Source organism: Eubalaena glacialis, chromosome 3 (assembly GCF_028564815.1).
Source record: "Eubalaena glacialis isolate mEubGla1 chromosome 3, mEubGla1.1.hap2.+ XY, whole genome shotgun sequence".
Taxonomy (NCBI): Eukaryota; Metazoa; Chordata; class Mammalia; order Artiodactyla; family Balaenidae; genus Eubalaena; species Eubalaena glacialis.
The window spans coordinates 194,521,075-194,547,741 of NC_083718.1; the positions used below are offsets into that span (position 1 = coordinate 194,521,075).

Below are 26,667 nucleotides of genomic sequence, written 5' to 3' on the forward strand. Positions count from 1 at the left end.
CTGCCAAGTTTCAGTATATGTCTTCCTGGACTTATGTTCTGCATATATTCAAATACATAGAGAGCAGGGTGCGGGGAGTGGGGGAAGATGCCCTCATTCCTCCTCATTCATCCCTCAACCCCCAGGTCCTTCCAAGTAAATGCTTCCTTGTTGCAGCCACGCACTGTCCCTCCCATACACCGCGCCCAAGGGTCCTTAAATATTCTGAGCGTCTGGTTCTCAGCTTTTTTCTCTGTGAAAACATCAGAGTAATGGTAGGACATCAGTGAGTGTGGCCCCTCACTGCCCTGGCTTCTGAGTTTCTCCCTCTCCAACAGGAAGACTTGTCTTCTACCCTTGCCTGTGGTCACGCCTAGCCTATAGGTATTCAAAAAGCGGCCCCCTCCACACCCTGTTTCAAGTATCCTGCTCTACCACCGTTTGGCTCTGGTGACATTTCTTCCACTAGGATCTCCAATTCAGAGCACACAGTACCTTTCCACTGCCGCCACCCCTTCATGTCCCTTCATGTCTCATCATTTCTGGATCCATGGCGGAGAATCGCCATTCCCTTGCCCCCTCCCTTTGCTGCGCTCCCAGATCAAAACACCAACTCATTGGCCACTCCAAACGGCCGGACGTGGCTGGAGAACAACAAAACCGGGTTGATTAGTTTCACTGTCATATCATGACCCCAAACCTCGCGCCCGCAGCGCCTCCAAACCAACCCAAGGATCTAAGTCAATTTGCTCTCCCAACCCGGGAGGTCTCCTCACACCTCCTTACGCCTCCTCTCTAATCATCTCTTCAAATACTTTCACAACTTCACTTAAATGTCAAACTTCCCAGGGTTTTCAGAGGACAGCCACGCGCTGGCGTCTGCGCGAGCTTGGGGACGGGAGGCCGGTAAGAGACAGTGGCAGTCGTCCCAGGAGGGGCGCGGGGGCTCGGCCTAGAGCGGTGGAGGCGCGCAAGGAGCGACATGGAGGATCTCGGGGACTGGCTGAGGGCGAACGGAGAGCGGGCGAGGGAGGAGCGATGGCTCGGGCGGCAGGTGCAAAAACAACCGGGGTGGACGGAGCGCGCAGAGCGGTACCTGCAGACGCCGGCCACGACCAGTCACCTCCAACGCCCGCCCCAGGGGCCGCGGCGCCTTCCGCGTCACTCCCAGCGACGGCGACGGCGCGTGACGTCACAGGAGCCGGCGCGACGCCTCGCGCGTCACTAGCGGCGACGGCGGCGGGGGCTTGTGACGTCAGGACGCCAACGCGGGGCGCCAGGAGGCTCCCGTACCAAGCGCCGGCCTCGGCGCTCGCGCCCGAAGCAGCGGCGCGCTCGCCGGCCGGTCTGGCGCCCGGGGAGCTGGGCCTCCCACCGTCCGCGGTCCAGCGCTCTGGGCCGGCGCTGGGAGGCCGCTGGGACGCCGTACACACGCCCGCGCCGCGCGTCCTTACGCGCTACGTCGCCGGCGCAGCCGCTTTCGCGTCATGACTTCCGGGCGCCGGGGCCGCCATCTTGCTCGCGCGGAAGCGGCGCGGCTGGGTGGGAGTCCCGAAGCGGGAGTCGCGGACCGTGCGGCCGCCGCCATGCCGTCGTCGCCGCTGCGGGTGGCGGTGGTGTGCTCGAGCAACCAGAACCGGAGCATGGAGGCGCACAACATTCTCAGGTAGTTGGGGCCTCCGCCCTGGCCCAGCGCGCCCCGCGGACGCCGGCCGACCGGCCGTCCCTCCGGCCTTCCCGGCCCGTGCTGGGCGGTTCCGGCTCCCGGCCCGTGCTGGGTGGCGGTGGCCGCGGTTCCCGGCCCTGGTTCTCCCTGACCCGTGCTGGGCGGCCCAGTTCCCCAGGCGGGCGGTGCGCGGCGGCCCCCGAAGGACGGCCGAGAGGCCTCGCCGCGTCCGGGCTCGTTGGCTCCAGGGCCGAGCGCAGCGAGGAATCGACAAAACTCGGTTCGCCGCGCGGTCCCCCACGTGTGTTTAGCGTCGCGAAAAATTCACATTCTGAGCCGGAATGGTTCCGGGTGGCCGAAACCTCAAAGCTGCTAGTAAACCTGAAAGGCTGATGCTGTTCGCGTCTACTTCGTACGCACGTCTGTGTATCTGAAAATCATGGCCTCTGTAAAATGCTCAGCAGTGAGGCGGTAAGTTGCAAGACGAAGGTTAGGGTCCACGAGAGGATAGGCCGGTTGTGTCCAGGGCGTGTCGCCTTTTTATCAAATATGGAAAACTTGCGCGACAGGATCTCAGGATAGAACAAGTCGTAAAAACACGGAAATGGCCTATTTTAACTTCATGCATTTGTGTATTTGCTTCTATCTACATTTTTCAAGTCTAATGCAAAAAAATCCTTTCTCCTCCCTTGGAAAATCTCCAGTCGATAATTTCTGAACCACACGTGAGTTTGGTTTCACGTTTCTAGTTTATATTTCAGTGCCAACTCCCCTTTTGTGACCCTGGTGTTGTATATGTTTAATAAAAGTTTATTCCCGTTTGATAAATTTTTTTTTCGTTCAAAATCACTTTACAGAATGTGAAATTGACCCCTTGCATTACAGTTAAAGTTTGGTGTACATGTCAACTTTGATAGTAAAAGTTGAAACTGCCTTTTCTTCCGAAGTTTCTTTATGTGGACATTACAGGACAACCATGCCTCGCTGCTTCTCCTACTACGGCAGTCAGCTTTGACTCTCCTGGGGAAATCAGAATTCTCCCTCGCCCCTCGTTTTTAATGAAGCTGGACGTACCAGGTGTCCACGATCTGCTAGTTATGAGTTTAATTCTTCCTAACATCTACCACACTGTCTGCAGTATTGAGTTAATGTTTTTTGGTTTAGTGTGATATGCTTAGAACCTAACAAACCAACGTGGAGTTCGTTTCTAAACTAGAATTTTTTAAACTGTAAAGTTGTTTTAAAATTGGAAAAGTGCAAGAATTACAGTGTGCTGGATCTGGTCCCCAAACTGCATTTATCTGTTCAGAGTCACTAAAAGTGGTAAATTTAAGGAAAAGATTGCAAGGTTCACGCTCCAGGAAAATTATTCAGGGAAAATAAAATTTAATGTCTTCAATTAGAATAACAAGTGATCTGGAGACCACCTCATTCTGCTGGTTCTGGCTGGTGATCCTTTATTTAAGCTCTTCTGTATCTGCATAACAAAGTTGGGGTGAAATCTTACAAAAGGAAATGTTTTTAAATTTCTTGTAGCAACTTTGTTAGTAAATCAGTTCCAAAGTCTTGCCTATCTGATAGCCCTGAGATAGTCACTGCAAGACTTAAGCCCTTGCATAGTTCAAAGTAACTGACACAGCCTTGGGTCTCCTGCGGAAATGAGAGTGCAGAAGAGCCCCCAAATAGTCACCAAGTAGGAATGCTTGTGTACTTTTACCCATTTTACTGTCTTTCAAATTTACTCATGAGAAGAGTAGATTCAGAATGAGGGCAAAAGGAGGTAAGTTTAGGGTAACATACATTATTTGTATCATGAATGTGAAGTTATTTTAGACGTGAATCTTTAATTTCTAAAATGCTTATATTTGGGGGGTGTTTTCCTTTGTTAAAATGATAGTATTTGCTTGTTGCAAAAAATCCTCACTGTAGAAAATATAGAAGATTAAGAAGATAAGGATCACCGTACCATTTTGGTGTACATCCTTCTTTCTGGATGTTCTTGTGAATATACAGACACACACTTAAGGGAGATCAAAACACTGTTAGGTAATCTCTCCACAGAACGTGAACATAGTTTGATTTCAATATTCATTTGTGCTTTTATTTTTATACATTGGATTTGAACATATCTATTCATGTTGAGTAACAGCAGTGGTTACAAAACATGACCCAGTACTGAGAGCAATCCTGTGCAGCAGTCACTTTGGTAACCACTCCCCGTAACAGGTGGTTGGTTTTCAGTTTTATAATGTCCACATCCTTGTGCCATTTTAAGTATCTTTGTACACTTTTTTAGTTATTTCCTTGGCATAAATTGCTGAGTCAAAAGGTAGGCATATTTTACATTTTCATACATGCTGCCAAACTGCCTTCCAGAAAAGTACCTATTTATAGAATTCCCATTTCCTCACAATATGGGCATTATTTACATCTTTTCATGCTGCTGGGGCAAAAGTATCTCGCCCTTTAGTTTTAAAATTGCTATTGAGATTGAACAACTTTTTGTGTCGTTTTCACTTTTGAAAATTATTTATGGCTTTATTTCGATAACTTACAGGGTTTAAAAGCATGTTTAAGAAATTTATATGATGGTTTTTGTTACAACTAGTAGCGCTTATAGAAGATTTAGAGACTTAGGCCTTGAAGATGATTGTGAAAAGCATTTAAAAATGGTACGCCAGGGCTTCCCTGGCGATCCAGTGGTTAAGACTCCGAGCTCCCAATGCAGGGGGCACAGGTTCAATTCCTGGTGGGGGAACTAAGATCCCGCATGCTGCAGGGCATGGCCAAAAAAAAAAAAAAAAAAAAAAAAAACAATGGAAAAAAAAAAAAGGTATAAGTGAAAACAGGAAAATTGTGTATGCAGTTTGGTTACAACTAAATGAAACTACGCATAGGAAAACTTCTGAAATGAACTATAAAAAGGAATGTAGTTGATCAAACATGCATGCTAGGTCATTTATTAGTGAAACCCAAGTTTATTTTTGCCCCCTTGAAAATCTGCTCAGGCTGTATTTTTCTGACAAGTCGAATACAAGTGTTAATAAATGTTGGCGTTTTCTAGAGCTAGTCATAATGTTCCCTGGGGTGATCATTTTTGATCTTTTGAGACTAAATTGTTTGAAATACTAGTCCTGGGAGCCATTCAGGTTTTTTAAGGGGTGCAGGAAGACTATGTTTGTTTCCACAGAGCCTCCTGTTCTTTGTACTCCGTGGATTAAGGTGTCCCTTTGGAGCCAATTAATTTATTTTTTTGTTCCAAACTCTCTCTTAGATGTCAAGGGGCCTGCTGATTTTTGGAAGCTGTTTTTAATTGTAGCAATTCAAAACAGATTTTAAAGAAAGACTTCTCTCTAAATTACTGTTTTCAATCATAACTTCCTGGGCAGTTTGATTTTGGGAAGATGAGCAGAGAGGCTGCAGATGTGGAAGAAACAAGGTTAGGATCAGTCTCTTGAGCTCCTCTGTAACAGGTGCTTTGCAAATGCCATCTGATTTCATCCTCACAACTCTTAGGATGTGCACACGTACACAGGTGAGGAGATAATACCCAGAGCAAGAAGCCCCAGCTCATGAGTGACAGCAAGGATCTGGATACAAGGGGCTCTAGTCCTGATGGACGAGTAACGGAACTCATGGGATAAAACGCGCGCTGGAGGAGGATCCAGGCTGTGGGGGTGCAACAGTCAGCTGAGGTCCTGTGATTCTCCGATTTGGGCTGGGGCGCTCAAGTCTTAATGTCCTGAGTAGAGTGTGTGGACCCCAGCCACACTGGGATGGAGGTACTCAGACATCCTCTCCCAGAGGGGACTGAGTCTCAGGGCTGCTGGGATCTGAACACAGGATCTGAGTGAGCCCAGGCGGCTTGACACAGCACTCTCCCAGACGGTGCTAATCTCTCCCCTTGAACACATTTCCAGAAGCCTCTTGTCCTAAACCAGGGAGGGATTGTCCCGCTATGCCCTGTGGCCCCTTTGGCTGCATTTTTGGTACTTTGTTTCTGGGTACACTTGAAGAAGGTAAACTGGAAACTATCTGGGGAGGTGGAAGATTTGATATTGTGTGTGTAAGGATAGAAGAGGTGCCTACAGGGGACACGTTTGCCATCATAGATTTTAAGGGACTCTGCATTGTTTTTTTGCTTTTTGTCTTCAGGAGGCAGAACTAAGACCAGAAGGATTGGTTGGAAGAAGGTAGATTTCTGTTTGGATGTGAACATTGAGACGAAACTGGGTAGACCAAGCATGGTATCAGTTCCAGCAGCTAAAACATTTTCCCCTGCCTTAAGGATCATCATCTCCAGCCTTCTGTAGGTGAGAACAGGTCGAGCCCAGGGAAGATAGTTGAGCGGGTTCACCATGGTTAGTAGCGCTTAGCGCAGTGCTGGGGCTGGAACAGCTGAAGTACCAGATCTTGAGGACCTACTCTGCTGGCCCTGCACCCTGGGGAGGCCGACAGTGGCCAGCAGAGCAAGCTGGCCTTCGAGAAGCCAGGGTCGAGGAAGAGCAGGCCTGGAGCAGGGACATCTAAGCAGGAGCTCTCTTGGGGGCTAAACAAAGTGGCACGTTTGACAAGCGCAGTGAGTGGTGATCTCATGCTAAGAGGCCTTTTGGTTTCTTCTGGACCTTGTGGGAGGGTAAGAGTAAACCCTAGAAAACACTGGGATGTGCTTAGTGTGTGCGACGTTTTACTAGTGGTGACATCAACTTTACTGGAATGTTAACATTTCAGGAAGTTGATCTCCCCAGGCTTGTGGCTATACCACAGTGAAACTGCAGGCAGGCGTTAAGTGTGATGGTGCTTGAGCAGTTGATTTGTGTTGGGTAAACATGAGGTCATTGTGTAGCTAGAAACTGGGCTGAGGAAGCAGTGGGCGATTTTACCTGTAGTAAAGGTGACTTACGCTCGTAAGCATGTTGTGTCCTACTCAGAGACAGGTCGTTCTTTCAGAAGGTTGGCAGTGGTCTAGGATTTCAGTCTTAGCCACGATAATGCTTTGAATTAGGTTAATAACCACACTAGAAAATAGAAAAAAAATGGCATAACCCATACTGTTAATTTGGGTGTTTTCTTGATTGGTATTCGTTTTAACTTTATTATTTTACCTTTAGGCATCAGGATAACAATTGAAACAATCCTATATCCGAAAATTCAACATTTTTTATGATACTGTAATCTATCTTTTCTGTAACTTAACATTTCTGTATCTTAACGTGTAACATAATTTCTATATCTTTGTAATAGATTTTTGATACCTATAAAGACAAGTTTGATAAATACTTGTCTGGAAGATTTGTTTAACATACAAAATAATTGGCCCCTGAGACAAAGCCTTTTGGTGGTCAGCAATATTTTTAGAGCGCTCAGTCCTTTTATGTAAGAAATACATTGTCCCTGTACATAGTCACACACAAGATGGGCTGTTCTGTCTGTCGCATGAGCTTAGAAGAAACGGGGCTTCTGTTCTTAACTAGCCTTTTTGCCACTTGTGAACATTTTGTTGGGGGAAGAACAAACTGGGTTTCTTTTTGTGTGTGTGGTTTAAATTCTTTTGCGAGTAAATTCCTCTTTTGGGGTTTCATTCTACTTTTAAATATGCTTGAGTAACATTTCAGGCAGTTGGGGAGGGCAGTGAGGAGAGGGCAGCTGCGGCCCCCCTCCCCCGACAGTTTCTAGTAGGAGAGACCTCACCCAGCCTTTCAGAGACCCAGCAGGCATCCTCTTAGAAGCCCTATTAGGGATCAGCCGGGTGGAAAATGGGCCCAGGTTATCTTCGGGGTGATGTACTTTCAGGGATATGGACAGTGTTTCACTTGGACACCTAACGCAAACCTCAGCCCCCGTTGTGACAGGAGGTGAGGGAAGGAGATTGTCCACCCCGGCAGTTCAGGTTCGCTGCCCCGGCAAGAGGCGGGGCATGTGAGACCCTGTGCTGGGGCCTCTCCACCTGGGGCCTCTTGGGAATCCTCTGGGCAGCTTTTCAGTGGCACACCTGCCCTACCCCAACCTGGAACACCCTGGGGTCCTGTCTGGGGCCTGCGTCACGGGGTGCAGGATGTGTTGGGAGCCCCCAGGCACCCTGTCTCCCGTCACCCCCAGCCCCGCCCCGCAGCTTTGCCATCCCTGCGCTTCCCCCGTCCTGTGTCCTGGAGGGTTACCTACTTTGTTCCCACTCCCAGAGCGTCTGAGGAGAGGGATTTAGGTCTGTTTCGATCACTGCTGAATCCCCAGCACATATAGTAAGCTCCAGAAAATACTGTTGGATCAAAAATGGAATGGCTAACCTGCCACCAGTAGAAATGGTGGTGGTTTTTCAGTCTTAAAACTTTAGCCATTGGGGATTTAACAGTCTCCTTTGCTGCTGCCTGGCTAAATTAAGGCTTATTCACTATATATTTCATTAATGTATTTCAAGAGTAGTTGTGCCTGGGCTCATTTTAATAAATTTGAACTTAGGTTTAAGAGTTGGGCTCATGTAAATAAGTTCTTTAATTATGAGTAAGTATCTCAAAGGAATGACCAGAAGGAAATGACTGAGATGTAGAAATACTGATTTTTTTTTTAAAAAGTGATGGAGGAACTGTGTCTAAATGAACCTTTCACTTATTTTTGTTGGGAAGCGTTTTGTTTTTTCCACTCTTCCCCCAAATGATTTTTGAGACGCCTTTTGGAGCAGGCTTCTTAGGTAGCTAGCTGAGAAAAGTGATCTCAACCGTGGTTTCTTATTCTGACCTGTAAAGGCACTGTTTCTCACATATTTAACTTACTCATTATTTCGTTTCAAATGACTTGTTTTAAAGCATCCACCGGAAGTCAGGCCTTTAGGGCTGCCACCAAAAGACAGGCCTTTCTCCCAAGATCCTGTGAACAGATGTGTGGCCTTTGGAGACAGGCCCGGGGTGGCCCCAGGTGTGTGTCGAGCAGCTGCATTCACGCAGCCACTGTGTCGCTTCCTGGCAAGGTCACACCTTGGGATCCCTCTGCAGGGACTGGACTCAGCTCCAAGGCCTCAGGGACCTTGCTTCTGTGGGTTAGTGTTTTTCCATAGCACACGTTCCTCCCTCAAGGACCTGCTCCCTCCAGGGTATTTTTGGGGTGGGGGGCTTGGCACTACGAGGATAAGCTCTCTGTTTCAGGCAGTTCTTGTGGAGTAGTGGCAAATCATGAAGCCAGCAAGACAAGCGTGGCCCACTGCGATGTGTCCCCATGGCTCTCGTGGCCGTGACCTGTTCCCGGTCACTGTCTTGGGAGAGTGTGACCCCCGCGCGGCTGTTGTCAAGGGGGCCTTCATCCCTGGCTTGTTGGTGCTTTGACAGAAAACATTTCTTTTATTGTACGTACCTGACCTGGTGAGGAAACGGGTTGGGTGACGTGGTCTGTTGGGCACCTGCTGGAGCCTGTGGGTGGAGGTGTCCGCGTGGCTGGGCCCTTGCGTCCCAGCCTCCCTCTTCCCGGGGCCCGGAGCTGCACGTAAACTGGGGCCGGGTTGGTTGTGGTCCATTTACAGCTCAGGTGGCCGCGGCCCCATTCACTCCTCGATCATGCCTGCTGTCCCCCGTGTTCTCCATCACAGTGACCTCTGGGGCCTGTTTGGGGGCACAGCTTGGGCCTTCCAGGGACAGAGAGACATGACTCGGCTTTTACCAGCTTCAGAGGACTCAGGCAAGGTGTTTGACCCAAACCGGATGAGAAGCGCTTTAAAAACGTGTGTCCGTGAGGCTCTGTCGCGCCAGGCGCAGTGGCTGCGCTCCTCGCGTCCCTCCCCGTTCTCACAGTGGCAGCAAGTGGCCTGTGGGTCCTTCCTGTCTTTTGTGGGAGGACAGTGGCTCTCAGGCGGGGCTTCTAGAAGTGCTGTGTCTGGTGGGAGAGACCACGGGTCTCGCTCCACGGGCGCCGGGGGCCAGGTGAGGTTTCCTCCCTTATCTGTCTGCCTTTCAGCAGAGGGGGATCGGTGCCCACGAGGGATCGGGGGAGTGGCGCCCGCAGACCTGGGCTTCCCCACGTGCTGGGACGTGTGTGCATGGACACGCTTGCTCCTCCGTGGGCCTCCAGACGCCTGCAGCGCCTCCTGCTCATGAGGACCAAAACCATCTCCAGATGTGGCCAGACACCCCTGAGCTGCAATAAAATGTACAAAAAAGCTTGAGACAGTGCCCGCGGCCACCTCAGAGCCTGCGGGGCCGTGAGGAGAACGTCGGGGCTGGTGGGCCTGGGGCCTGCTCCCGAGTTGGCGGGCAGGGATGCGTCCACACGGACGTTTAGTGACGTATAAACACGAGGTTAGGATGAGAAGGCCGTTTCACGTACACGCTCTGAACACTCCCAGTGTTGGCTTTCACCGCTTGTGAGTTTGAGGGAACATGGGGTCTGCAGCAGACCCCCTTGAGTGAGGATGGCGTTGGGGCCGCGGTGTGTGCGATGACCTTTATTCCTTAGGGTGCGATTGTGGCTCGTGGACGCTGCCTGCCAGGGAGGTTCCCTCAGTTTATTAGGAGACACTTGGCCATTCCCTTATCTCTGGCCCTCGCAGCCGGTGCCTCAAGGTAGGAGGCCGGGGGTGTGTGCCTCTGCTCCGGGGCTCCGGGAGCTCTGTTCTTGGTCTTGGGAAGCCTGCATCATGGCAGCTGGAAACCTGGACAAATGGTTTCCTTCTAGAGAGCGGGACAGGAGTCAGATGACAAGACGTTCTAGGTGAAATCTTCTCTCTACCACGTGTCTGTCCTGTGGCCATCACAGACATCCACCTCGTTCCCCTACGTTCCAGGATCCTTTGTCTTCTGTTTGGATTGGCTTTATCTAGCTTTTGTGTAACGCGCTATAGGATTTTTTTAAATTTGCAAATAAAATACTTAAAGTTAAGAATTGAGAAACATGTTCTTTGAGACCAACAAAATTGTTCATATAGTCCATTTCCCATTTCATTTTCCTTTTTAGCATTTCGTGTCTCATTTGATCCAACTGTGATTCTCTTTCGTTTTGTGTCTTTCAGCAAACGAGGATTCAGCGTCCGGTCCTTTGGAACAGGAACTCACGTGAAGCTTCCAGGACCAGCACCCGACAAGCCAAACGTTTATGATTTCAAAACCACATATGACCAGATGTACAACGATCTCCTTAGGAAAGACAAAGAACTGCATCCCAGTGGTTGCCCTTTAACCCTGTGTGCTTGTCTCTGACAGGTGTCACCTGTGGGCACCACTCAGGGGCACCTGTGAGGCAGGGGACGCGGCGGCCCGTTTGAGGTGTGCGGGGTCACTGGGGTTCTGTTCTGGTGCTCACGGGACTGTCCAGAGGTTGGAGCCACTCGGGGCCGTGGGCTGCAGTCCACGTGGACACAGGCGGGGAAGGTGGTGATACGGTATTAGAGCAGCTTAGGTGAGGAAGGTGGGAGCCCGCCATCCGTGGCTTTGCACACTGCAGGTAGGTGTGCGCGTGGGTGTGCACTGGTTCCCGGGCGGCTGCCTCACCCTCTGTGCTCTTTCTGGAGGGTCAGCTCGTGAGAGGGCCACATTGGGTGCCGAAGGAAGCATGTTAGAAGCAGGGAATTTGAGAGGACTTGACTTCCTTTCAGGAAGAGACAAAACAGACTGTGTCTGCTTCCTAAGACTCACGGGAAAGGAAGGTATTTTAAAGCCAGATTCGTGTGAATGTGACCCCAGGCTGTGGATATTAAGATCATCCTTGCCGGCCGGGTTTTGACCAGACACTTCACTGTCACCAGGGGCTGCTTTCAATTCCTGGGACGCCTCATGTTACCATGAGTGATGGTGGTTCTCAGGATGGAGACCAGACACATCCCAAGCGAGAGGAGTATAGACAGCGGGTGGAAAGCTTTCTTCACTTCGGCGTTCTTGCAATTGTGAATAAACTATGAACGTTCTCTGTACACCTATAGATTAATTAGTTAGCTGCGAGGGGCCCCGGAGGTCATTCCAGCAAAACGTACTGGGTGCTGGTGGTTGCTGCACGCTCCACCCCGTGCCCGCTCCTCCCCAGCTACAAGGGAAACGTCGGGTGGGGGCATTGGGGCAGAAACGCAGGTATTTCTCGTCAGTGCCCCAGCCGGGCACTGATGCTGGGGGTCCAGGACTCACGCCCACCAGAGCCAGCACCCCCCACCGCCCCATGCAGTCCCAAGGCCCTCTCGGGGGTGCGGGAGCCCCGAGAGAGCCTGCAGCGCACCTTGCGTACACACTCCTTTCCCAGAAGGCGCAGAACCACGTTAGGAGCAGCTCTGCCTCCTGCCGGGGAGATGCCAGCTGCGGCCTGGGCTCCGCGTGGTGGCGCCATGTGGTGAGAGCCGTGCTAGCCTTGTGGAGAGGCGCCAGCCACGGCCGCTCCCCCAGGAGAGCTGTGATCCAACTCCAGGCTTTTGGTTCTTGCACTGCAAACTCTCTGTGTCGATAAGCTTAACTTGAGACCCCATCTACTGAGTTGGCCAGAAAGTTCGGTTGGGCTTTTCTGTAGGATAAGATGTTACAGAAAAACCCGAAAGAACTTTTTGGCCAACCCAGTTTTTTAGAAGATTATTGTTCAGTTAGCACCATTTGTTTTTTGAAGACTCTTAAACTCAACGAGAGAAACAGAAACAGATAATGCACTTACTTGTCTGTACTCCCTTAATTATTGTAAGTGAGGTCCTTTCACATCAGAGCTATTTCTGGGAATGGGCAGCATTTACACATTGTAGACCAAATCTGGAGGGATTTTGTACGTGTCCCTGGTGGCTCTAAACGAAGGGGCAGAGCCCAGCCTCTCAGAACTCAGACTCTCCTCTCGGGGTGACTGTACAGGCCTGGTCTCCCCAGCAACATCCAGTGCAGGGGATGGTTGGACCTGCTGTCAGGGCCCCATGTAGGGAAGTTGCCTCCATGGACCACCCCCCCCCCATTGGTTGCCCTTCACGAGCCTCTGGGAGGGACCCTTGTCAGTTTGCTGGCTTCACTTGGGTGGGATTTCTGCCTTCTGGGGGGGGTGGGAAGGGGCAAAACAAGGCTGTGTCTGGCACGATGCTCAGCTCTGCCCGAGTCAGCCCTTGGCCAGTAACAGGAGCATCTGCTGGCAGTGGGTGGGGGGAGTCCACTGGGACGCTGGCAGGACTGCAGAGGGTGGGGGGCGGAGGCCCCGCCAACTTGGGCAGGGTTGGTGATCAGATGTGGGGCAGAGAGCCCCGCATTTCCCCATGTGCTCAGGACACAGCAGACAAGAGCTAAAAACCTAAGTCTGTAGCATAGAATACCTGGGCATTTGCAGAAGTGGTGGCTTTTGTAACTTACAGTGCAAAGCTAGGAAAATACTGTAAGATGTAACCCAAGGATAAAACAACATTCAGTAAATGTTTGAATTTCCAGGGGAGAGAAGATGCCCCTTGTTGGGCAGAGCCGGGAGTTGAGGCCAAGTGGCTGGCAGGGACAGATGGGCCCTGGAGACGTCTGTGGGCTTTGCTTGGGCACCGCTCTGCCCCCCGTGGGCTGGGGCCTGGGACCCTGTGGTTCTTGAGTCCTCAGTGAGTTCTGGTCTGTAGTCATTAGTATCCAAGCAGTTTATTTGTTAATTATTTGGCTGTAAATAGGGCTTTTGCTTTTGGTTTTCTCGCCACAAGCAGGAGTGGGGTTGGGTTGAGAGGCTCCGGCCTCGGTCCTACGGTGACAGGTGCGGCCGTAGAGCACCTGCCCGGTGTCGCCCAGCCCTGTGAGGAGCTAGACAGCCTGGTGAGGTTTACGTTTCCCTCCCCTGCGGGAATTGTCGACGATAGTGCAGGAAATCTGGGTTCACCTGACCCTCACCAGACATGTAAGAGGGTCTTCTCTTCAGACGCCTCTAAGGCGGGAGCTGTCCTTGACTGTGAGACGATCTACCTGCCTCACGTGCACGGCTCCGCGGGTCCACGGGGTTGTGCACCCAGCAGACTGTAGGATGTTTTCACCCCAGGAAGCCCCCTGGCAGCTGCTGGCCCAGTCCCCGCCTGTGGCTCTGCCTCTTCTGGACATTTCTGAGCCACGGGTCGTACAACACGGGTCTTTAGGAGCTGGCTTCTGCCTAACGTCCGAAATTGAGCTGTCCTCTTGTTGTTGTCGTCGTTGAGCTGTCTGTCCTCTTTTACGTGTAAATATTCCCGCAGACCTGAAGTTTTTTCATCCCTTTGTCTTGGAGTCCTTTTGAATACGGAGCAGCTTCAATCTTGGTGTTCTGTTTGGGGGCTGTAACGTACCTCCTGTGTCAAGTTGGTGGAGGCTTCCAGATCTTTCCATTTTCTGCCAGAGCCACTTTCCACACCTGAGCTTCCTCCCGGGCTCTCCAGCATCGTTTGAGCAGAATCTGCGGCTGAACCTCAGCCTACTTGGAGCACTTTTGGGGGAAGATAAGTCATTTCCTTCTAAATGTAAGACTGGCCAACCTGTGACCTAAGGAACAGGGTCCCTGGGCCCAGTCACGGAGGAGGGGCCGCCAGGAAAGGTGAGGCTGGCAGTGTCCTCACGGCTCCAGGAGAGCTATCTTTCGTTGGTTTTGGATACTTGCTTTGTGAGTTACAAAACCACTTGTCTTAAAAAGCAAGTGAATGTGTGGCTGTAAATCTAGTTCATGTGATTTTTAATACATGCGACCAGTTGCTCCCCAAACAGTGAGTTGAAGTGCAGATATAACTAACACTTGCCCAGATCCTGACTTTATCCTCGTAAGTGGAGGCTGCGTGTTGAACTTGTGTCTAGCATACTTTCCCACTTTCTCCTGTGCCTCTTTTGTAATTAAGTACCTCTGGGGTTTAGATTGTTTTTTAACTATTTGTTTATTCATTTTCAGTTTCTCAATTTCATTGTCTTTTAGGCCTTAGATTAATTTATGTGTATACTCACTTCTCCACTGTGTAATTTTTGTTGTCTTGGGGTAAAAGGTAAAAATAAATGTGATTTCTAAGAGTATAAATCCCACAGCCTCCGGACCTCCATCCTGGGTATGAGGTTAGTGGACGCGGCAGGTCCGTCCTGCTCAAGGCCCCTGGGCTTTTCCAGAACCTTGTTCTTGGGGTCTCATCAGACCCTTCTCGCCTTCTCGTGCTGCGCTCGGTGGGGTGGGGTGGCTGCCCGGCCCCCGGCCCTGCCCTGAGGACGCTTCCTGCACTTCAAGTCCAAGCCCCTTGGGCTCCCACCCTCAGCGTGTCCTGCCTGACCCCCGTCGCTGACGGTCCCTGGTCACCCTCACTGGCCCCGTGCGTGCCTGGCATGAGCTCGCCTATGTGACCCCATCTCATTTCACCCTGGTTGGCGGCTGTGGTTTCAAGTGGTTATTGAAAACAGTGTTTAACATACGAGTGTTCCTAAGCCAGACACTGATTCCCAGGGAGGCTCAGATCTAGTTTTACTGGTACTTAAGCTTTTGGATTTTAGAAAAGCTCTCAGGCTTAAAATAAAAATTAAGGCCTTCAGATAATTCAGATGAGGCCAGAAGAGAAGCCTTCATGTCTGACAGACATTGCCCCAAGTAGAGCAGCTGACCGGCCAAGGTGGCTGCTGGGTCCCTCCTGAGTCGACAGCAGGGCAGGTCGGGCCTGGTCCCCACAGCCTGCGGCAGGTGGGGTGCAGACGCGGGCGTGTAGCCAGTGTGTGACGCCGCAGCCCATGCTGGTCGTTTCCCTTTGACTGGGGACCAGGGTGGCGAGGCCATTGCCGACCCCGCCAGAGCTCCCGCCGCCAGCCTCAGGAGCAGTGGGGCCTCGTGACAGCTTGTGGTGAATCGGTTCTTCACGTTCGAGGGTCCCGGCAGTCGCCACAACCCTTTGAGAGTATTTCAAGCCTAAAGCTGTTTGCTGTCAGCCTTGCTGACACCTGGGTATGCTGAGGGCACCCTTCCCACGGCTGGTGACTGAGTGTGTGCTCGTGGCCACGCACAGCAGCTGCAGCGCCACCCGCCCGCCCGCCGGCCTGCTCTTGAAGCCCTGGCCTCGCCCCCCAGCTCCAGGGAGGAAGGGGCCCGATTCAGAGCCATGGCGGGCTGCAGTTGGGCCCCTGTGCTGCCCCAGCCCCGTGGCTTGAGGGAGACCTCTTGCATCCGTGCTGCTTAACGCTTTGCCGTGAAAACACAGACTGGGGGCCTTGGAGGGGAGGGTGTCTCCATCCGTAACAGGTGAGGGTTGTCAGGGTTCCCCTGGGTGGGGGGGGAGCAGTAGTCAGCCTCTGGCCGCCTCCCGTTGGCACCTGGCGTGTGTCTGGAATCTGAATTCGAGGTGGCCGTGGCCTGTGGCCTGTGACTAGCGTCGGAGGGCTGGCCGGCTGGTGGGCATCTGGGTGATCTGTGACAGCTCCAAGGTCAGGGGCCGCGTGGGCATCAGGAATGCGCTCCTCCCCGCCTCGGCAGGGCTTGTGAGGAGGTGTGGGAGTGGGCTGGGCGGGCCTTGCCGCGGGCAGGTGTGGGTCTAGGTGCCAGCACCGTGTGGGTACGGCTTTCCCCCTGGCCCTGCTGTCATGGCTGACGGGGTCCAGCCATGTCCACCTCGGCACTGACCGCTCTTCATGTGAATGGGGACTGAAGGAGTGAGTACACCAGCGGCCTCGTGCCCAAGCTGTGTCGCCAGCAGGTGCCCCGGGCTCCTGCTCCCGAGATGCCCTGTCCACACGTGAACCTGCACCTTCCTGATGCCGTCCTCTAAAGCGAGGGACTTGAGCAGGGCGTCTTTGGGGACACACATCCTGGAAACTAGAGAAGCACTGTCATGGGGGCCTTCAGGGAGGGTCTGGGTCGCGTGTCCGCGTCTGAGGGCAGGGCCTCTCCCTGGCACGGGGTTGGGCTCGAGGAATCTGGTCCCAAAGCACCGTCTCCGCGGACACTTCGTGGAGCATCTCCCTGGCCCGTGGGTGTCACCTGTAAGCTTTTGAACTCTGCCGTTGGCCTTTCCCTGGCTCGTGTGCAGGAGCACAGCCACCCCGTCCCAGCCTCGTCAGGACAGGCAGGGCGTCACCATGACCACCAGAATAAGAATGGACAGTCTGTCAGGACAGGCTCTGCCAGGCCGTGTCGGGCAGCCCTTGGTGCATCCCAGGTACCTGGGGACCCTCGGCAGTGCTTCTCCTCTCTGCTGCTTCCTGCCTGGGAGGCTCGCGGCCCTTCCATCCTCTGCTGCTGTGTTTCTCGGAGGCCTCTCAACCCTGGCTGCTCCCGCGGGTCCCCACGGGGAACCCTGCTGGGCACAGGTGGGTTGGTTTGCAGTGACCACTGGCGTCTTGGACCAGCCCCCCACCCTCCCTCCATCTGAGCCCGACGGTTTGGTTTCTTGTGCAAACTGCGTGGTCTCGAGAACGCCAAGCTTGGCCAGGGCTCGGCAGGGAGCACCGGGGGTCATCCAGGGATGTCTGGGTCGGTGGCCACCCTGGGCTTCGTGCTGTTCCTGCTTATATCACTCAGTAAGTGGAATTTCAGTGAGGGCGGGGGTCATTTTATTTTTCCTTGAACTCACAGTGTTTGGGGTGGATCTTGGGCGCTGCTGGGAGGTGGGAGGTGGGCGGTGGGCGGCCAGGAGATCGGCACCCAGAGCATCACCACGTCGTTCCCCCACCGCACCCCCCCGCCGCCCTGTGATGTTTGGGATTTAGTCTGTTTTGAACCATTTATGTAGAAGTGATTTGGTATTTGCAGACTAATTCATGATCTGAGGGTTTTTTCTCAAAAAGTAAGTTAATTTTCACTAAAATGCTCCAACCTAGGACTCAGGCTTTATCTTTTGTTTTGAGGTTAAAATTTTTATGATGTCACACAGCTGGAGGGTAGGTATGTGTCTATTTGAAACAAAACACTAAGACGAAAGATATTTTTCCCATTACATTTTTATTTATCCAGCCAATTTATTAAAAAATTTTTTTTCTTGAGCTTCCTCTCAAATTTAAATAAATGTAGCATTTTACCCTATTTGGACAAGTAGTCTACCACTTTTATTTATTTTTTAAAATAAATTTATTTATTATTTTTGGCTGCGTTGGGTCTTCGTTGCTGCACGCGGGCTTTCTCTGGTTGCGGCGAGCAGGGGCTACTCTTCGTTGCGGTGTGTGGGCTTCTCATTGCGGTGGCTTCTCTTGTTGTGGAGCACGGGCTCTAGGCACGCGGGCTTCAGTAGTTGTGGCTCGTGGGCTCTAGAGCGCAGGCTCAGTAGTTGTGGCGCACGGGCTTAGGTGCTCCACGGCATGCGGGATCTTCCTGGACCAGGGCTCAAACCCATGTCCCCTGCATTGGCAGGCGGATTCTTAACCACTGCGCCACCAGGGAAGCCCCACTTGTCTTGTTTAAAGTCTGCTAAAGCCGCACCTGGTTAGACGGTGTAGTCTGTCTCTGCCATCTGTCCCCTTCAGGCTGAGTTAAGGCGGCTTCTGAGGTCGGGTTTCTGAGGAGGAGACATTGGACTGGAGGGGTGCAGAGTCTGCTTTCTGGCCGTCACCGTTTTGTTTTGTTTTGTTTTGTTTCTAACACCATTGTGCAGGGAGTGTTTCCTTTGAAGAAGAGGGATGGCGGGTTCTCACCTCCTGGGCCCCAGGCCCCGTGCAGAAGAGGCCGGGCAAGCAGAGCTCCTAGGATGCTGTGCCCGTCCCGGGAGGGCTGGTGGCGGGGCCCTGGTTGATCAGACGGGTGAGTGTTCCTCGCCTGCCGGCCCAGGCTGTGTTCTTGGCGGGGGTGGGTGGCAGCTGCCCTCCGGGGGTCTCCACACGACTGGGACGTGCTCTGGAAGCCGGGCCTGTGACTAGTGTGGGTGCAGCTGGTCACACGTAGAACATGATTACGGATGAAACGTATTTGCTACTTCCCAATTCATTTTTTGCTGACTTTGGCCCAACCAAAGCGACCTCGCTGCTACGTTGCAGTCTGGGGAGTTGTAGTCGCTCCTCTGCTTTGGTTTGTCCTGCCCTTTCCTGGCTGCCTGTGGCCCCGCTCGCCCGGCCCCGGCCCCGGCCCCACCGCCGTTCGCGAGAGAGAGGCTTCTGGTCCCTGTGGGCCTCCGGCCGTCTGGAGCGCCCTCTCTGCACGTGCTGCTCAAGACGTTTGTCTTTCTAATTTTCATCATTCTCTTTCTACGTGATACCTGTTCCCAAAAACGGCCCAGTTATGCATCCCGTGGCTCCCTGCGCTGTCCTCCGGGGCGTCCTTTGTGCAGCACGCATGTCTGCGGCACCCAGTTTGTTCTTAAGTTTTCCGTCTGGGGATGTGGCGTTTCACAGACACGAGGTTGTCACCTGTCCTGCCTCCGCCAGCGGCCAGTGACTGTGCTTCTTGGGCTGGTGCTTTTCACGAGGCCTTATGAGGCTAATGGCTCTGACCCAAAACCCTGGGGGTGTTGTGACAGCAGACTGTTGGCGGCACAGGGAAGGCATGGGTGAGGGCCGGACCCGTGCAGCCTCGGTTGGTGCCCATCTGAAATGAAGGTGGCAAGGTTGTCGTTAGGTAGTGAGGCTAAAATTTGAGCAAAATGATTAAATTGTTCCCAAGATGGGGTGGGAGGCCCGTTTCCCTGCAGAGCTGCACATCCGCTCAGTGCCCAGGAGGCTTCATGTGCAGGGAGGGGGCTCCTGGCTGCCTCCCCCCACCCCGGGACGGGCACCCCAGAGGGAAGCCGCACAGGTGGGCAGGGCTCTGAGTGGAGTCTTGAATCCAGCAGAGAAGAGCGCAGGGCCGCTGACCAGGGGTCCAGACTCCTGGATTTGGAGTTGGGAGGTCACCGTGGGCTTCCAGAGGCACGAGGTCCTGCTTGCCTTGGTGCTGTGCTCGGCCCAGTGGGTTTTCAGAAGCCCCAGCTCTTGCCCGGGGCGTGGCTGGCCAGTGGTCACCCGTCCAGGCCAGCGAGTGCTTGAGCTCTGCCAGCCGGGGGCTGGTCCGTGTCTTCGAGGACCTTCCCGCAGAGGCACTTGGGCCCCTGTGTGAGGGGTGTTGCGTCTTCTGTTTCAGTTGGATCAAGCTCAGAACTGGAAGTAGAATTAGGTTGGAGGATGCCATGGGATTTGGGTTCACACCCCAGGCGAAGCCTCGAAGCGGGAACCGCCTGGTGGCGTTTGGGGGCAGAGGTGCTGATGCTGATGGACCAGAACGTCCTTGGGCTCCGTTGGGTCAGCATCCAAGGAACAGCTCGGATGAGGGCATCCTCTCGGTGAAGCACACACCGCAACGGTCCAGCCAGGGCCTGCCCGAGCTGCCCCCTGCCCTCTCCATTCCCAGAGCCCCGGTGCGGGGGCAGAGCCGGGCTCCTGGGCCTGGCTGTTGGGAGAGAACACGGGTGATGGCGGCCGGCGGGCCTGGGAGGCCACTTGCTGGAAGCGCCTTCCCGACAGGGCTCAGTTGGCACTGCCCCTGGCCCCCTCGCCCTCTTCCTCGGGGCTCTGACTCCACCTGGAGATCCTGCTTCCGTTCTCGGGGTTCCGAGGCTGTCTCTTCCCAGGTTTGCCTCCATCACGTGCGCTGGGTGATGTTTGTACGCGACCAGCCTGAGCTGTCTCACTTCCGACCCTGGGAAGGGAAGCGCTTCTGTCCCTGGGGGAGCGGGAGCCTGGCCGGTCCTCGACAGAGGCCTGGGCCCTGGGCTGGGAGGGGATGTGGGGGCGTGGGCTCCACTGTTAAACGTCCGAGGGAGCGTCTGACCCCGTATGTGGGTTCTGTCGGCGCCTCACCCCTGCCCTGGAATCGGCCCATCCGTCTCCTCACTGGTCTGGCCCCAGCCTCTGCCCTAAGTCACCTGCCTTCACAGGGGGCATCTCTGCTTTGACCCCAGGTTCCCAGCGTGGGCTCTGCGCACCGGGCCCTGCTCTGTGCCGGCCTGGCCCCCTCTGCCCACCTCCCGGGCCCTCCTTGTCCGACGGGAAGCAGAGCCGCATCCTCGCCGAATCCCCCCACACGGCTGGGCTGGGGCTGTAGGAGGAATGATGTGCTTGCACTCCGAGGGCTCGGGAAGGCGTTGCCTTGGGTGCCCGGAAGTCACGTCCGCCAGACGCAGTCAGGCCCGTATCTCTCAGCATCGCTGTTGAGACGGAAGCGTTCAGCTGAGCCTGTTTTCTGTGCTGAGCACACGTATGTAGGATGAACGCGTGGTTGGGGGCTAAACCTCACATCTGAGAAGTTGCCTTGAACTAGAGCAGACTGGAGCCCTCGGGCACCCGGGTCAGAGCAGGTTCTGCCATCCCGGGCGGGCAGCCTCCAGGCCCAGGTCCTGGCTCGAGGCCGGTCTGTGGTCCCTGTGGGTGCATCTCAAACCCTCCAGTATGTTTGCCTTTTGCCCTTGAACTTGGGACACGAGCCCCCTGTGCCTGCTGTGTTCCCCTCAGGACAGTCCCTGGGCCCATCCTGGATCTGAGTGCCCCCCGCGGGGTCGCTCCAGGAGGCTTGCCGGTGCTCATGTAGCAGTTTAGAGAGCGCGTGCTCTCCGCCGACAGGGTCTGCATCGTTTGGTGGGTAGGACCCCAGAGTGTTTCAGAACGATCCTTTGTTGTCGTACTTCCTGTGGCAGCAGACAGAACCTCTCATCTTTCTGGGGCCCCCACCCTTGAGGAGCTGCGGATCTGCACCGCAGAGGAGGTGCCCACGCCGCCCTTCGTCTGTCCCAGGTGAGAGGGGGAGACCCGCCCTCTGAAGGTGCAGCGGCTCCAGGCGTGAGCTGGGGTGCACAGCCGCAGCCCAGCAGACGTGGAGCAGGGGCGGGGGCCCAGACACCGCGTTCTCTGCCTGCACCCACCGGGGCCTCTGTCCGCCTGGGCTGGGCTCTTGAGCTAGCTTTCCCCGCCCGGGGGGTTTATTTCTGACAAGAGTGTGAGCTCAAAGGGAGGCCCCAGCCAGCTCTCCCTCCCTCGAGGAGGCTTCCTGCCTCGGCAGGTCGGCTGGCCCTTTACCCACTGTGGTCAGCCAGGCCTGCCGCTGCCTCTGCCTCTGGGCCCAAGGTCGCTGTTGGCTGCGGGAGCACCCGTGTGGGGTGGGAGTGGTTCTAGGGACCTAACATGTCCTTCCCACCTGGCAGGGCCCCAGGGGGTGGTCCTGGCTGCCCGGTTCCCTTGCAGCTCTGGTCCACGGGCTCGGCCTTGATGGGTTCGGTGCAGATGCCTCGAGTGGCCAGGGCCCTGCAGGGGGGCCCTGCTGCCTCGGCCCCTGCAGGTCGTGGCTCAGCCAGGAGTGCTCGGCCCCTGCGTCTGCAGCATCCCAACCTCCGTGGGGTGAGCACGCTCCCCGCCTCCCTCCCTCCCTCCCTCCCTCCGTGCACAGAGCGTGGGCCTTCCCTCAGAAGCCAGACCCGAATGAAGGCTTTGTCTTGGTGGCAGACAACTGTCACCATCTTGATCCCCACTTTTCCTGTCTCACCGTGGTGTGGAGGCGGGAGTTCAGGCAGGTCCCTGGGAATCCAGTGTTTTGTGGTTTCATCCTCAAGGACCCCCACCCCCACCCCACCCCCACACCCAGCATGCACTGTCGTTGGTCCTGCCTGGCACGGCCTGGGCCCTGTGTCTCCGGGATTTGCCAGAAAATAGTCTCAAGAGGTCCCTGTTACTCCTTCCTTGTTACACTGATGAAGGTGAGGCTTTGATCTCTGAACTAGGCCTTTTGTCCTCAGTTACGTGCAGCTGAGTTTCATCTGTTACATCATCTGTGTCCATGATTGAGGGTCAAGGAAAGAAGGAAGGGGCTTTGCAAGACTGCTGGGGACCCTGAGGAGCCCCCCGAGCACCTGGTGGCCTCCCCTCCTAGGGGGCCGTCACCGTGAGCCTTGGTGTCACCTGAAGCCGGGCCGTCTGGGTGGCCGGTCTCAGAGCCACTGTGGGAGTGCAGGGAGCCTCCACCACCAGCCCCGCACCACGCGGGGCCTCCCTGGCCCGTGTCTTTCTGCCGGACGTGGATGCCAGGCGTCCGAAGGACCAGGTTCTGGGGAGGAAGACCTAAATGTATCAGCGCAGCCGCTATGGGCAGCCAGGAGGTGGCAGGGCCAGCCCGGGGATGCAGGCCAGCGTGAGGTGGCCGTGGTTATTACGCTGGTCCAAAAAATGGCAAGAACCAAGAACACCCCACAGCTAACAGTCAAGTGTCTTTTCAAGTGAAAACTCTTAATTAAATGTATTTTAAAAGCCGTTTTCACCATCCAAGAAGGTAGGAAATGTATTTTGAGTAATACGAGCTTATTGAAATAAACTCTCATAACTTAAAATCTGGGAAAGACAGTAAATGTATCCCTCAGAGTTGCTAAATCAGCTCGTCTGTGTCCCTGAGTAGAGTGGGCAACATGCTTGTTCCAAAGGTTCCGGAATGACCCTTAGAGACCACGAGCTTCGTCTTCGGGGCAGTGAGCCCTCTCCTGGGGCCGAGGACACAGCCATCGGGGTTAGGGGTGGGTGTGGGGTCCTGTCTGGAGAGTCCCAGAGGAGGCACTTCCAGCTCAGGGCCGCCTGCTTGGCACAGACCTTGACCGTGGGACCTGTGTGGCCCATCCGAGCTCCGAGGGACTCGGCCCTGCCAGGTCCTGGGCCTGGGCTCCCTTCACTCTGCTCTCAGCTCACCCAAGGCTTCTCTCTCCTGGACACTCTTCGTGTCCTTTCTTGGGTGGGCTTCCGGATTTCCTCACTGCCATGCTGAGCCAGGCTTGGGATTGGGTTTCCAGGTTAGCTTTGTCTTTGCCGAAGGGCTTGGGTTCCGCATGAGCGTTTGCCAAGACGCTGCAGGACGAAAAAGGCCATCAGTGACTTCCTGGCGGCTCAGTGGTTAAGACTCTGAGCTTCCACTGCAGGGGGTGCAGCTTCGATCCCTGGTCGGGGAAACACGGACCTGGGAGAAGGCTGCAGACACTAGGTCTGCTTTCTGGAGAGGCGTGGGTCCGAGGGCAGCCGGGAGGCTGGGCTGGGGGCGAGCACGCTCACCTGACTTGTCTCCTGCGGGATGGGGGGTCGCGGCCCAGCCTGCCGCCACATGCCTCCGCGCCTCCGTCGCCCTGATGCTCCTGCTGTGGGGGGGGGGGCGGGGTGGCTGCACCTACGTGGACGCTGGGGGGGCGGGGCCTTTATCCAGAGTTCCTTAACTCGGGCACTCAGCTACACGCAGAACGGCATTTTACACATGCTGGACAGAAATAAGAGGATCAAGCCCCGGCCAGAAAGGTTCCAGAACTGCAAAGATCTGTTTGATCTGATCCTCACCTGTGAAGAGCGGGTGTACGACCAGGTGGTGGAAGGTAAGCGCAGCAGCCCCAGCGCCTGGCCCTGTGCCGCGCCCTCTGTCCTGCTGTGCGTCCAGCGCCTCTGAGGCAGCCGGGCCGCCCTGTGTGCGGTGTCTGTTCCTGGCCCAGGGCTGGAGAAGGGTTCCTGGTGCGTCTTTGGGCTCCGGCAGGCAGGGGAAATCGGGCAAGGCCATGGAGAGGTGGACAGAGGGCCCCTGACCTGTGTGGGCCCTGGGAGGGGGATAGGGGCAGGAGATGGTGGCCTTTGGGCTGATCGTGTTCACCAGGGCAAAACCACCTGTGCTGGCCAACAGCATAGTGCGGGTTTAGGGCCTTTGTGGCACAGAAAGAGCACGTGTGGTGCGGAGGGACCGGGGCCGGGTGCTTTGTAAGTGAGGGTGCTGTCAGCTGCTCTCCCGTGGGACAGGCTGGAGTTTGCGGGTGTGACCAGGTGGCCTGGGGTCCAGTTTCATGAGCACGAGCTTTCCTGCGGTCCCGGCCGTATCGGGCGTGAGGCTCCTCCCGGGGTGTGGGGCGGGGAGTGCTCGGCCTGGTCGGATGCTCTGATGTCGGTCCTTAACTGTATCCCCGAAGGCCGGGGAAGGCTGGGCAGCGCACAGCCTCCTGTGCTCTGTTCTGAGGCCTCTGACTTCCGTCCTCTTGTCACGGTCAGATCTGAATTCCAGGGAGCAGGAGACCTGCCAGCCTGTGCATGTGATCAACGTGGACATCCAGGACAACCACGAGGAGGCCACCCTGGGGGCGTTCCTCATCTGTGAGCTCTGCCAGTGCGTGAGTATCGGGCCCTGGGCGGGCCTGCGTCCTGCGCACAAGGGCTTCGGCGTGAACGTGACGAGCACACCACTCGGTTCACAGTCCGCTGATTGCCAAACGTTAAAACCCATAAATGCAGAGGTGCCCACAGGTGAGAGTCACTGAGTCAGCTTTGGCTAAAGAATCCACCTTTGAGCGTTATAAGTTGATTGCAGTGGTGAGTGACCTGCCTGGGTCTGGCTTCTGTGGAGATGGCTCCCAGGACTTAGGCCCCCTGCCAAGACCCCAAACAGCTAGAGGAGCCCGGGAGCCCCCAGAGATGGCGTCAAAGGCCTCTGGTCCTCTTCTGCCCCCGCACTTCTCATTCGACGTCCAGCCCTCCCTGAGTGGCCGTGGGCATCTTCCCTTGTGCAGGAAACCCCAAGAGCTTTTGCAGCCACTGTGCAGCTGTGCTCAGAGCCAAACATTTCCTCTTAGATGTGACAAAAGGACCTACCCAACTCATATGTCTTGTCATATCTTTGGCCTGTGGCTTCTGCATTTAGGCCAACTAACTGTGAGTGATAGAAAAATGAAGAAAACAAGAGGCTTAACCAAGAAGTCTGGAGACAGGCAGGCCTGGACGGGTTTGCTGTGTGAGGGGCCCAGGCCCCTGCTCTCTTGTTACTTTGCCCAGCACAGCTTCTGTTCCCAAGGTGTCTCATGGTCCAAGGTGGCTGCTGAAGCTCCAGCAATTGTTCCCATGATCTGGCCATCATGCAAAAGACAGGGCTGAAGGGGATGACACGTCCCAGAAATAGCACACGTGACACCCACTTGGGTCTGGCTGGCGAGAGCTTGCAGAGGAGAGGCACTGCTCACAGGCCGAGACTGGGGGCAACGAGGTGCCTTGGCCACAGGCCAGCCCCTGCCAGGACAGGCGGGCTGAGGAGCTGGCCCCGGACCACCCTGGGGCTGTCCCCTGGCAGGGCCGCCTCCTTCCAGGGCAGTGGTTCTCCACCAGGGGACATCTAACCACACACACGGTGGGCCTCACAGCCGGGAGAGACGCGAGTGGCAGCTGGCGGGTGGGGGCCACAGGTGCTGCTCAACCCCCTACAGCGCGTGGGACGGCCCCTGGGCTTCCTCGCTGGCTGACTGCGGGCCCGCGACGGTACCGGCTGGGTCGGGTCTGCTCGTTTACAGGGTGGGGACAGTGCAGGCGGCGACCGTCTGCAGTGCGCGTATGTGTGGCATCTGAGGCCACCCTCCCTGCTGCAGCTGCTTGGTGTCCCATCCCTGTCGGGCTCCCCTCGGCCCCGCCCCGCACGCACGGGCGACACCAGGCCGGGGCGGGGTGGGGCTGCCTGTTGGGGGTGGGCGGCTCAGGGCGGCTCTCCTGTGGCTCCAGATCCAGCACACGGAGGACATGGAGAACGAGATTGACGAGCTGCTGCAGGAGTTTGAGGAGAAGAGCGGCAGGACCTTCCTGCACACCGTCTGCTTCTACTGATGGCCCGCCGCCCGCCTGGAGCCATCTTGCTGAGCTTCCTTTTGTTAATACTTCTTCCTTCCTGATATTTGTTTTTACCTTTAGGTATTCTGCCGGTCAACGGTAGCAGTGCCCAAATAAACTGTACATATGAAATGAGAAGATATACATAAATGCCAGATTACAAACAATCAAGTTTTTCCCATCCCACTTTTACTTATGAGTGGGATATTGATTATAGTTTTTTTTCTTTAACCAAAAAAGAAAAAAACGGTTGATAGCACACTTCCCCCCAGCCATCTGCCTCTCCCTGAGCGCCCCTTTCCCGTAACTGGCTGCAATGTACAAATCCCTGAATAAAGCAACAGGCTGTACTTTTTGGGAAAGAACCTGCCATTGTCTAATCAGTAGATGTTGCTCTTCGTCCTGGCTTCATCCAGAGTACCCTGCCTGGCCTGGCCCTCCCGTCAGGGTCCTCAGACGGCAGTCCGGGCCTGTGGGTCAAGCTGAGCTCTCTAGCGCCACCCCGAGGGCCTCCTGTCCACTGGGACTCTGGAGGAATGTGGCACCTGCTCCCTGGGTGGGGACCCGCTCATGCCTGGTGACCCCTCCTGGTTTCCGCAGGCA

At 55.1% G+C, this 26,667-nt stretch overlaps 1 protein-coding gene across 1 annotated transcript; it reads left to right on the forward strand.

Annotated features, from left to right (window-relative positions):
* The first annotated feature begins 1,314 nt into the window (after nucleotides 1–1,314).
* Nucleotides 1,315–26,429, forward strand: SSU72 (SSU72 homolog, RNA polymerase II CTD phosphatase). Its single transcript, XM_061185152.1, has 5 exons — nucleotides 1,315–1,645; nucleotides 10,635–10,778; nucleotides 23,671–23,810; nucleotides 24,469–24,587; nucleotides 25,960–26,429. Exons 1-5 carry the CDS (start codon nucleotides 1,467–1,469, stop codon nucleotides 26,059–26,061), a joined length of 684 nt encoding a protein of 227 aa, XP_061041135.1. The 5' UTR covers nucleotides 1,315–1,466; the 3' UTR covers nucleotides 26,062–26,429.
* Nucleotides 26,430–26,667: the final 238 nt, after the last annotated feature.